Here is a 12,391-nt window from a genome sequence, read left to right as displayed (position 1 = left end):
CAAAAGAGATAACAGCAATTATCAGGTTCATCAGCAATGTATCTGCCACCACACAGCGTGGGGATCTCAAAATGCCAGTCTGCCCACCAGACCATTAAAGTTGATGGCTATTCCTAACCTTTAAATATGAATAGAAGGTGCCCTGCATAATGGATGGGGGACTATCCATGGAGACCATCTGCCTGGTGGCTGCAGAAATGCTCGTTGTTCTTCACAAGAGTTTATTACTTAGAGGCTAATGCTAAAAATACATTGCAAAGGGCCTTACTTAAAAACAAAGGGCTAATGCAAACCTGGTGACAGAGAAACACAAGATCAAATGCAAGCACCTCGGTCACCCAGGCCAGAGTTAAGCTGCAACCAGACAGGCACTAACTTAATTTGAAAGGCAATGACATAATCCTGAATCAGTGTAATAGGACCCGCAATTCAACAGAAAAGCCTGAATTTATGCAGTAATTACCCAGAGCTTTCAGAGTGCTAGGTATCTCTGTGGCGAGAAAATAATTACATAGCTTATCAAAGCCAGGCAAAAATGGACCCACTGATGCTTTTTTTTTTGTGCTAAACTCCACTTTCACTAAGTTAGACTCTATTTTTGATTAAACATACAATTTGCCAAAACACCAAAGTCACTTAACAAGTTGAAGTTTTCTATTAATCACTTGGACATCATTTCGCAAGTGATTAACTCCAGTCCCTCCCCGATAGATGCCCCCAGAGCCTGATGAGCAGTAAAGCTGATTTCTCCGTTGCTTTTGAACTCCACCTGGCTCAACTCTCAGATGACACGTCCTGGAAGATAAGCGTGGAAACTGCTCTCCCTTTCTAGTCCTCGTTACCAGCCAGGAACGCAGACGTGTCCTCAGAGGAGCTCTTCAAAGCACAGCCAAGATGTTCAATGTTACCCAGTGACTGTGGATGCACAACTTCAGCCTCTGAAGCAGGTCTGATTTTCTTAAGAGAGATGCTTGGCAGCAGCAGATAAAGCCCTTCCCAGTACTTAGCTGGCCTGTAATCAAAAGGTTGCCTGTATCAGAAGCTGCCTTTGAAAAGCTCAGCCTGGTTGGGCTTCAGAGCATCTCCCTGGTCCCCCGGGATGTCGTGCGCAACTACCTTTCCTGGGCATCTTCCTTGCTTGTTTTCCAAAAGGCAAGCTGGGAGCGCCTTGATTGCACACCCTGTGCCAGCCCTGCTCCAAAACACAGCCAACCCACTTGAAAAGAAGAAACTCCTTAAAAGCTGGGAAAGCAGTGGAGGACAACCTAAATAAATTGAACCTGGGACTGGAAAGGTTAAAGAGGCAAAAAGAAAGGCAGAAGAAATGGGGTCAGATGAAGCAGGACACAATCCCAGTGTCTGCACGGGGCTGCTCAGGGGCTGCTCAGCCCATGGCAGGCAGCAAACTCCATTGCGGATACAGCGGCACATCTCAGAGCAAAAATTACAGTGTCAAAGAAATGGGAACTTTTTCACCACTAAAATTCAGACTCTCTCATTTTGTTTCTGCAAAAACAAGGTCAAAAGGAACTTTTGTAAGGAGATTTTTTTTTTTTTCTTTTCAAATGAGAAGAGCTTGGACTTTGTTAAACAGCTACTTAAACTTGCTATTCACTACAGCCAGAAGTGGAAACAAGAAGAGGAGAGATGTCAGGAACAGGTGGAAAAGTGACAGAAGTCCCACTTACAAGAGCACATAAATGATGACAGAAGAACTGCTGCGTTTATGAATGCTACAGCAAACCAGTTTTTACATCCTTGGTACCTAAGAAAAGGATATTGTGCAATGCTTGACTCATTTTAAGATCTCACAAACAAGTTTCAAATGCTGCAGTCCCTCTCAGAGGCACCATTCCGTAACAAGGTCAGAGATGTTTTTCCACGTTCTCCCAAGTGCAGAGAGATGCTAAAGCCCACAGTGGCCAATTCGCACCTAAACCTGGTGCATCTAAACAGCTGTTACGCAGTCCGAGCAGACAGCCATTGCTGTAAGAACATCTGCAGCATCTTTAACACCACAGCATCTTCTGGCAGCCAACCAGTCAGCGTGAATACAAAAAGTCTGGAGACAGACTATAAGCATCCATGGAATTGTACCTTTTCTCAATACTTTGCTTTTTCTGCTGGGCTTGCCTCAGGAAAGCAGGCAGGCTTCTCATTAACTCTCTTTCAGGGAGAGCGCTCATCAGCAGGGTGTTGCAGTTGAAAGGATTACTGGTTTAATAGCTCAAATTTGAATTTCTAGGAAAAAAAAAAAAAATGAGCACACTTTTCTGCTTGGCAGCACTGACACGAGCCTGAATTGTACACAGAGTATGACCTAACAAGGCATTTCCATTTGGATACTGCAACCATCTCTCTTCTTTTTAATATTAAAGTATTAACACCTAACCACCACTAGGTCATTCTACACAGCAAAAATCCTTTAATTACATGCTTAACATTAACCTCAGGCCAAATAATTTGTTGATACTTTATTCTGCAGAGAGGACAGGCTTAAGCAGCTACCTGCAGACTCAATGAGCATGGGGAAAACTGCTTTCCATACCAGTGATGTCACACGTTCCTCTAACAGCACGTACCTGGTACCTGACAGGAGCAAGATACTTTTATTTTTTAAACATGTGGTCATAACAGCCTGGCCAGTGGGGCTGACAGCTTTCCTGTCAGCACCTTGAGCTGCTGTGCAACCATCCAAAACAGAGCTGTCACCTTCCTGTGGTCCTCACCAAGGAATTGCCTTCGCCCAGGACCCAGCTGGGATGGAACAGGATCCCACAGGCACTAGCACCGCTGTGTTAACCCAAAACACGGGCTCCCAAAAAACCCTACGGCCTTACAAGGCAACGTGTCTCGGACACATCGGGGACACGTTGGGTGGAGAGCCCGCCTCGTCCTTCCCCCAAATACACAACGCTAGGAACTTGTTGCATGGGTTAGACCAAGACAGGCAGTGACAAGAAAAGTAATCTTTTATTTCAATTGATATTTCTTGGCATTAGGCAGATATTAAATAACACTGGAATGCACAAGACTATTAACATATCGACAGCAAAAGGGAGGAGGTGTAGCCAGGTCAAGAACAGCAGTGCGAGTCACGTCACCTCGGGGCACTCAAAAGCCATTTAACGCAGCAACCACCAGAAAGTAGGACTCCACTGAGAAATACAAAATGAGGATGAACTCCTTTCAGGTCTTTTGTTAATACAGTAACGTTGGAACGATCGACAGTAAAAATGAACAAATATTTGCATTCAGGAATTAAACAAAGTGAAATATCCACAAACTGCTAGTCATGCATTTCTTTTGGAACAGCAATTTGCTAATGCATAAATACCACAAAAAAAACAATCTCCAAGATTTGAATAAATCACAGACGACTAGAAGAAACAAAGCTCGAATTCTACTTTATGCCTTAAATAGATGAGCTAAATATTTAAAATTTTACTTCACCATATATATATAATTTATATATATATTAAAAGAAAGTAAAGACCATTAGATAAGTGCAAGCAATTTTCCTCAAAAAGAAAATTGGAACCATGCCCAGGAAAGCTGTTTTTTTTATTTTTTTTATTTTTTTTTGGAACTTTCTATTCCATTCAGTCCACTTTTTTTTTTTTCTTTTTTTACATAGTAATTTCTGAAGCAAAATAAATTATCTACCATCTGCCCTATCACGTAAAAGTCCTATCTAGCATCTTCTCGGAAACTACTAGAATATCACCTTCCTTACGGCCTAAGTGAAGTGGTATCTCACCAGCGATTGGAACTCTTTTTGTAGCTGCATGTAAACATACCTTTCGATCAACGTTTCAAATGTGTAGAGTGAATTGTAACATTACGGGGAAGCGGAAACGGAGCTGCCGAAGGAGAGCTGCACTGGTGTTAGTGAGGGGAGCGAGGGCTGGTTCGCTCGGACACACACACACACACACACACACACACACACACACAAACAATCTGGCAATGGGATCTTATCCGCGAAGTGTGGAGGGATGGTTGAGAAGGCATCCGTTTGCGAGCAAAGCTTGAAGGACACAAGCTGCGATTCTCTGTGCACACTGTCCGCTTTCATCAGAATTGACTCGCGCTACTGGGGTCGCACTGTAACAACCGCACGATGGAGGGATCGCTCTTGGCACCTTTGATGAACTCTTCCAGCGACAGTTTACCTGAAAGGGTAAATGGAAATAATTTTTAAAAAGTCAGTTGTTACTGCCACCATCACTGTAACTTAAAAAAAAACCCCTCCTCACCAAAGCAACATATGTATATTTAATCTATCGCAAAGGCATTGAAGGGAATTTAGTGCAATGCACAGCAGCCAAATCCTACTCAAGCCCTTAAGCCTAGATGCATTTTTCTTCTGCAAAACAATCTAGTATAATAATTGTGATTTTTTTATTTAAAAAGACAGTGCCAAATATAAAAACAACAATAACAAGTAACAAAAAATATTAAAAAACCACTAACAATACAATATAATTTGGCAGCTTTTTGCCCAGAACCAGATTATACAAATTACATGACACATGAACACAAGGTATGGCACCTGAATGCATGTACGCTTTGAAAATGATGCTTATATTATCGTGACATTTTAAACCTATATCCCACATCTCCCCACTTTACTCCCTTGCTTGTTGTGACATGTAGGGCTGAGCAGTGATGGCTTCTTCTGCACCTACAAGGTCAAGTTGGACGGGGCTCTGAGAAACCTGATCTAGTTGAAGATGTCCCCGCTCACTGCAGGGAGGCTGGATGAGATGACCTGCAAAGGTCCCTTCCCACTCAAACTGTTCTATGATTCGGTGATTCTGCAAGCTGCTTGCTGTGCCCTGCTGGCATACAGGGACAGGACCGGTTCCATGGGGCAGCAGGGAAAGCCAGCCCTGGAGGAGACACCGAATGCCACATGTCATTCCTGAGCGTTTCTGGTTTATACATCTTCAGTTTAGGCTGGCTTGGATGGACCCTGTAAGTCTGTGAGTCTGAAAAGGTGATTTCTGGAGGACTGACCATGAGGAGCAACCACCCCAGCATTCCTTGGCTCCAACAGTCCCATGGCACAGCACGGCACCGTAAGTAGGAAAGATCCCATCTGCTCTCCCAGACCTCATCCTGGGGTGACCCAGCCTCCAGGCAGGTTTTTTCCTCAAGCTCAGGACCAGTCCTGTGCACAAATGCCCATGAGCAGCCTCTGCCTTCCCTGCTGTCACCAATACTCTCCTGCTCTAGCACTTTGAACCATGGCAGAAATAAGCGATATTAATGAGAAATGGAACAGTTTTCCCCAGAAACCAGAGGAGACAAGCGTTTGCTGTGTCTCTGACACCATGTCCAGTGATCTCCCATCTACCTCGTGCTTCCAGCACGACCTTCCCCTACCCTCACACAACACCCCAGGGCCATCCTTACCCAACCCGAACTGCTCCGCTCAAGACAGGCAGGATCCATGCGTGAACATTTTGCACTTGGCAGCTGCCTGCTGCCACTTCTGTGCTCCCACAACCTCATCGTGCCAGTTTCCATCAGCCCCACGATGCTGCCAGCCTGCTGCAGGGATAGGGAGAGGACTGAGCTCAATGGCCAGCACCCGAATCAGGCTGAACAGGGAGGAATGAGCAAACCTTCCTCTTGTAGAAATCACAGAAGCTTAAAAACCCGTGGAACACTTCTGTCCTAATTTCTGACTTTAAGCTCATGTTCCCAAACCATGCATTCTCTTAAGTTTTTATCAGCCTGAAAAAGAGTACTCATAGCTATCAGGACACTTGATACTTTTCCCCTCTCCTTGCAATACTTAAAAGCAAAGCACAAATCAAAATCTATTCACAATATCCAACAGTCAGATGGGGAACAAGAGACATGTCCAGCCAAGAGCACACACGCTTCCCCGCGTGCAGACTTTGTTGCTTGGCACTGCAAGGCTTGCAGGGCCAGTATTTTACTGGGAATAGGGTGACTGGATTTCAGCAACAAAGTGCAACAGATGGAGGATGCATATAGCAGGTTTTGTGACCACTACTCTGCCACAGACCTGCACATGATACTACCTTCTGTAGAACAAAAATACTTTAATTGTTATTTTAGGGCTCTCCACATGTGAAGTCAGGGGATGAAGTGCTAGTTTTGATGAAGTCAGAAGTAAAATACTTGAGGACTTCAGCAAGGCCAGGAATGTGCCCCAGTGGCTGCAACAGCAGATACCAAAATGCAGCCATAAAATTATCTTAAATAAAAACCTTTCTATACATAAGATCATATTTTCCACTATGCCTAAGCACTAGAACCAAATCTTTGCTCCCACTGAGCACATCAGTAGGATACAGCTCCTGATTTCAACATGGGCAGCTGCCACCTCGGCTGCTGCCAGAGTAATTCCCAGGGAAAGCTCCACCTCGACTGGGATGAGAGGAAACACGTCAGCAGGCTGATGGGCAGAGGAAATTGCTCAGTTTGCCTGTGTTTATCGAGCCTAAGGAAATGAGCTAGCTCAGGTGGAGGGGTCGTGATGGCTTATGCTGTCAGATAAGTTATTAAGTGGATCCATAATTGGCTAGGGAGCTGTTATGTCCCCCTGACATGCATCCTGCAACAGAGTAAACACTGTAGGACCACGTGTGACCATGCATATAAGTACACACACCATAAACATGCACAGAAAAGAAGTATTATGGACCATGGGGTATTTTTGCTTTCAGGTATCCAACCACATCCCCAGTGGGGACATCCCTGCTCTCTACCCCCCTCAAAATACCATCATCTGCTTCGACCAACCCTGGGCTAGAAAATCTGTATTTCTAGAGCCTATTAAGGGATTGCTGGTGGAGATCCTACCATCGTTGTTTGTGTCCATCTGTCTGAAGATCTTGTCTGTTCGCTTCTCGGGAGTGGATTCATCTTCTGGCATTTTCATTACTGATGAAACCATTTTGTAGATTGCCTGAGTATTGAGGGGAAAAAAAAAGTAAGAAAAACACAACCCAAACAATAAAGCAACAGGACTGAGAAAAAGAATTTAAGCCTGTAGTAATAAAAAAAGGCAGCTGACCTTGGCAGGCAGCTGCAGGACTTTATAAACCAAAACAAATAGGAATTTCTGACTGCAGCTTTTTTTATTTTTCTTTCCTGTATTCATTCGCACTTCAAAAGAAGCTCCCACACCGCTGGGTCAGTTTAACTGAAAGTCAGGGTCTAGATTAATGGACAAGCAGGACTGAGCTGAAATACAGGAGGCAATGGTGTCTAATTCTCTTTTCTGCAAATGAGCTAAGCCATTGCCTCTTTGGCCAGCTCTCAACATACCCTCGTGTATGGGTGTAGAGTGTTGTATGGATCACAGGTGAATATGAATATATAGCAATATGGGTTGGGTTTTTCTGTGGGTGGGTAAGGAAATGCATTTTCAGACATAAAAGAATGTGAATAAAGATGAGATCCCTTTAGGACATCTGCAGTCCTAGTCCTCCTCCCAAATTATCCCCGGACCACCTGCTGGGGCAGTGGCTGGACGGGCTACGTGCTTCCCAGTGCCCCTCACAGTGCACTGGAGACGCAGCTCAGCTGCAAAGCAGGTGGTGAGCAGCCCACTGCCAAGGCTGAGCCCCGGCCAGCAAGTGGGGCAGGAGCACACCCCCCATACAGCCCATGGGCTACGTGGCCCCAGTCTTTCGGAGACAAAGACATGCTACAGCCCTTCATTCGGAGCTCACGTTGACTCAGATTTGAACTTTCAAAGTATTAATTTTGAGATTAATCAGGTCAGTAAAATTTGCATTTAGGGTTTTTTGATCCCATCAACACCCCACTAAGAAATCCCCAGGGAGAGCTGCAAGATTCTGGCTGTGGGCCAGTTGCACAGCACCCTGTTTGTCTCTCAGGCTCTTTCCTCATTTGCACCTTGTAGGTCCCACCATGGCCCCCAATGTCCTTTTGGGGACCATGGGCTCAGGAGCCTCCCTGGGGCGGGAGGCACCCAGGTCAGCACATCCCCCATCTCCAGCTGTGTTAGGGTGAAGAGGTTACAGCAACATGAATAAAATATAAAATAGAGACAACGACTCACCTGCACTATTTCCAGCATTTCCCCACGGCTGATGTACCCGTTGCCGTCCAGGTCGTACATACTAAACGCCCACTTCAGCTTCTGTTCCAGCTTGCCCCGTGAGGTGACACTCAGGGCGATGATGAATTCCCTAAAGTCAATCGTCCCATCGCCGTTGGTGTCAAAGGTGCGGAAGACGTGCTCCGCAAACTTCGACGCATCGCCGTAGGGGAAAAAATTTGCGTATATTTTTTTGAACTCTTCCACAGTCAAATGGCCCGTTGGGCAATCTTTTAGGAAGCCCTTGTACCATTCCTGCAGCTCGTGGTCTGTGAACTCGGTGTTCTCGCGCAGGTCCTGGAGCACCTCGGGGCGCAACTTGCTGTTCTGCTTCCCCATCCTCTTCTGGGTCCGGGTTCAGTGGCTGAAAAGCGAGAAAACATCCGCCTGAGCTCCGGCCCTGCTCAGGAGAGAGGGATCGGGGGCAGGCAGAGCCCTCTGATAAACACAGACCCTGCCCAGGGCAAGGGGGAAAGAGGAGAAAAAGGATGCTATAAATCGCTAGGAAAATATCTAATTTCATCTGGCCTCTCTTCCTCTCCTCTAGGCGCTCTCAGTTACTAGTATGCCATGGAAGGACAAGGGGAGGCAGTTTGGGAGGGACTATTCGGGAAATATTGATCCTTATTATCTGGGAAATAATAATCCTCGTTATTTTATTTATCTGCTACAATCTCACCCCTCTATCATACGGCTTGCAATGCCCAGGTCTAGATCTCAACTCTTGACCTGATCTGCTGTGATGATCAGGTGGGAAGGGGCAGCAGCGGCAATGAAATGTAAAATCCATCTACTCAAAAGTGAAAGCAAGCAGGGACGAAGCGAGGGGCAGGAAGGACAAGTGGCTCCCTGCCAGCCACATACACATTGTCCAGATGCTCTCTGAAACCCCTTGGCTTATGGAGCACCTCCTCCCTCCTCCCTTCTCCTGTGACAGCAGCACCAGCACAAGGGATTTCATCCTTTCCAGCACATCGCGACCCTCTGCCTCCCCAAACAAGCAGAGAAAAGGGCTTTTGAAAGCAAAATGTTTGGCAAAGCAACTGCTTCCAGGTTCATTTGGGTTTATACTTTTATATAAGCTTATTCAGTAAGTTCAGTATTCCCCAGTATGGGCAAAAGGGCATTTCAACCTCAGGATTTTATCAGTATTTCAGGAGGGGGCTGGGTTTGTCCCCTCCTTTGACAGTGCCAGTGATGCGTGGGTGACTGCGCAGGTGAGACTGCCCAGCAACAGGAAAGCTCCTTCAACAAAATGAAAGATGGTCAATCTGCACTTAGGAAACAACAGGAAAAAAAGATACCATGATATATTTTTAGCTTTTATCCCTTTCAGCCTTTTATGGCTTCCCAGCAACACCAAACCAAGCTGCCAAGCAAAGGTTGAGCTGCACCTCCTCCTTCCCCAGACTCAAGAGGTTTATCACAAGCTTTGCACAAAGTCACATCCAAACCCCTGTGACTGCTCTGACATAAATGGCATTTCCCTGCACAGCCCGTTATGCCCCTGTTAGGCTCGCTCACAGCTGGTGCAGAAGGCAGGTTAGGAACAGGCCAACACCGTGCAGCTACTCAGAACCTGCAAGAGCTGAGCAGCAAAGTGTGCAGAGACCAGGAAAATATACCAGGGGCTAAGCACTTCCCAGAGAGTAAAAATCCCAGGCATGCATAAGAACCCAAAAAAAAAAAAAAAAAGTTAAAGGTCAGCAAAAAATAAGTTTCTCTACAGCAGAGAGATTTTCAACAGCTGAATCTAAGCTTGTTTTATTTGTATTCCACTTAGCCTCTGCATCGCCTCAGCAATGTGAAAAATCCACATCCTGCTCTGTGGCTTAAAGCTCAGAGACAAAAACTAGCCAGCTGCTCATCAGTTCAATGCATCGGGCTTAATGGAAAACTGTGTTATCATTACCACTTCTGTTTTCTACAAAAGCTGCCAATATTTCAGCTCCAAAGCTTTATTTTTGTCCATTATATTGCCGAGTTTTCTCCAGGGGAAGAAACATACCTCTGCTTGCTCCCAACATGCAGGGATGCTACAGCTCTCGGTCCCTGCCAGTATCATCCCTAGGAGAGCACTGGGCTGCCCTCCAGTTAAACCACTAACTCCCAGCTGCTTCCACTGCCTTTCCATCTCTGAATCTCCAGATATTCATCCTTGCAGGGCTGAAGGCAGAAAACACAATATTTGACTCAGCTGCAGCCAATTTGCAGAAAACAGTGGCTTGGAGCAAATAATGGATCGACCGTGGTCCTTTTTTGAAGAGCAAAAATTGTAACACTATGTTTCCGTCCATGGGTGAGCAGGTCCTTTGGGTCCCACCCTTCAGTGAATCCCCTTGGCTTCATGCTGCCCAGTCCAAAAGCAGTCCCTGCCTCACTGGCAGCCGGCTCAGAATTCCCTGGGAGAGGGGCAGGAGGAGCAGCAGAGCCCACTTAATGCGGGAGCTGGACTTTAAGCAGAAATAAACTCAGCCTTAATCACGCACAGGGTTGAGGAATGCATGGTCAAACTTCCAACTAGCAGTTAAAAGAGGTTTGCAAAGGTTTAATGCCATTTCTCCCTGTTCCTATAATACCTTTATTATTCCTATTCCCTTAAAAAATAGAGGTCCCTAGACAACAGAGGTATGATGTTAACTTCATTTATTAGATTTCACTACTTTGGCTAGCCGCAAGATATATCCTGTTATTTGGATGGATGCTTATTCAATATCCACTTCAGAAGCTTTATATTCAAGTAGTCTTTGCATTCAACAAATTACAGGTTATTTCAACTCGTCCTCCTCTTTTACATCTTTTTATATCAGAAAAGTAATGTGCAATGCTCTGAACACAACCAGTTTTTGCATATGAGCTTTATGAAAGGCTTCATAATGTGTTCAACCCAAATCTAACCCTGCAGTTGTTGTACCCAATTTGTTAAGAATTATTAAATAACCAACATTAACGTTCCTTTATTAAAGCCCATCTAAAAAACCCCAGCTTTGATGTGAATTGTTTGCAGGTAGCTCCTCCAAAATGAAACGCCTAAATATCTCATTAATCATGACAGCAAGCCCTGCTGCTGGCATCCAACTGACATTTCATTCGATTGCTATAAAATGCTTTCATCAAATCACTTTCCAGAGACTCAGCGGCTGATTTAGCCACAAGACCACTCAAAGGATGACTGCTAATGGAAATCACAGGGAGCGGGTCTGGGATGCTCAGGTCAGTTCTGTGATTAGGGCTGTGGGGTTTATTTTTAATGAGCCTGCACCAGCCAAATCACTCGCTGCAGTAGGTGTAGAAGGCAAGGGGGGAGAGACATCCTTGCACCCAGTGTTGCCCCGGGCAGTAAGCAGAGACCTAACTCCAATGCAGCCTGCTTGTCCCTCATTTCCCTCCATGCCAGGATGAAATCCAGGAAAGTGATGCCACGTGCATTGCAGTGAGGTCCATCCCTGCTTAGCTTGATGAGCAAAAGCCCTCAGAGCATCCCGCACTATCATGGCAGTAACAAAAATAATTACACGAATGTTCTTGAGGTGATCAAACAAGGAAAAGCTTGGAAGCATAACTGCAGACCAGTAGACTTCACAAGTATATAATTGCTCCTGAAAGCAATGCTCAATCATGTAAGGCTCAAACAGGGGGGAATGCAGGTGCATTTTTGTTTCAGTTTCACACCAAAATTTTTGTTAAAATTATGTGGTGCTGCTGCCTGTCTGCAATGAGCTACATCCAGCCAGGCTAGAAACCAAGATGCCAGAAAATTCCTACCTGCATATATCCTCTGTCCTTCTAGGCTCACCAAAACTAAGCAATAATGTCATAGCAAAAGCCTAGCAATGAGAAAAAAGGTCTTTTACTGAGGCCAACACACACACCCGTTATGCAGCACTACGCTAACTGTGGCTAACTCAGAAACAGCTAAAGTAGCAATTCTGTGTTTTTACCAATAGATGGACTGGTTGTCAGCATCCACACACTGAAGTATTTGAAATACCCGTAACAAAGCTCAGCGCATCCTACTTTTTACATGAACTCTCCATCAACCACCAGTTACTGCGGGCAGAAGCGTTCTCCAAGCACATAACCCAGAAAGCCAGAGACCAACCTGGCTTTTTCACTGCAAACCTTCTGAAGGTGAAAACCTCTTGAACTAAACTCCTGATAGGATCCTCTTAGTGCACCAGTTACGGCTGCAAAAGGAGGAATGACTCCTCAGAGATGCTCTTCCTTGTGCAAACCCCCTTGGATACTGACTTAGTGTTAGTAGCAAGAGGTAAATTGATG

The 12,391-nt window shown here is 45.3% G+C and overlaps 1 protein-coding gene across 1 annotated transcript; it reads right to left on the bottom strand.

Annotated features, from left to right (window-relative positions):
* Window positions 1-2,954: 2,954 nt before the first annotated feature.
* LOC104524589 (hippocalcin-like protein 1) lies at window positions 2,955-8,465 on the bottom strand. Its single transcript, XM_010167520.1, has 3 exons — window positions 8,072-8,465; window positions 6,844-6,949; window positions 2,955-4,175 (listed from the first exon to the last, which is right to left on the bottom strand). The coding sequence occupies exons 1-3, from the start codon at window positions 8,447-8,449 to the stop codon at window positions 4,078-4,080; spliced, it is 582 nt and encodes a 193-aa protein (XP_010165822.1). The 5' UTR covers window positions 8,450-8,465; the 3' UTR covers window positions 2,955-4,077.
* Between the last annotated feature and the right edge of the window lie 3,926 nt (window positions 8,466-12,391).

The sequence above is a fragment of the Antrostomus carolinensis genome, unplaced genomic scaffold (genome assembly GCF_000700745.2).
Source record: "Antrostomus carolinensis isolate BGI_N321 unplaced genomic scaffold, ASM70074v2 scaffold4905, whole genome shotgun sequence".
Taxonomy (NCBI): domain Eukaryota; kingdom Metazoa; phylum Chordata; class Aves; order Caprimulgiformes; family Caprimulgidae; genus Antrostomus; species Antrostomus carolinensis.
Note: the sequence above shows the minus strand (reverse complement) of the source record. Positions and strands in the feature narration are given on the sequence as shown.

Bases quoted from the DNA above. Each gene is read 5' to 3' on its own strand.
- LOC104524589 (XM_010167520.1), bottom strand. From the start codon at position 8,449: ATGGGGAAGCAGAACAGCAAGTTGCGCCCCGAGGTGCTCCAGGACCTG. The intron at 6,950-8,071 runs GTGAGTCGTTGT...CTCAATACTCAG, and splicing joins AAATGCTGGAAATAGTGCAG to GCAATCTACAAAATGGTTTC. The intron at 4,176-6,843 runs GTAGGATCTCCA...TTACCCTTTCAG, and splicing joins GATGGACACAAACAACGATG to GTAAACTGTCGCTGGAAGAG.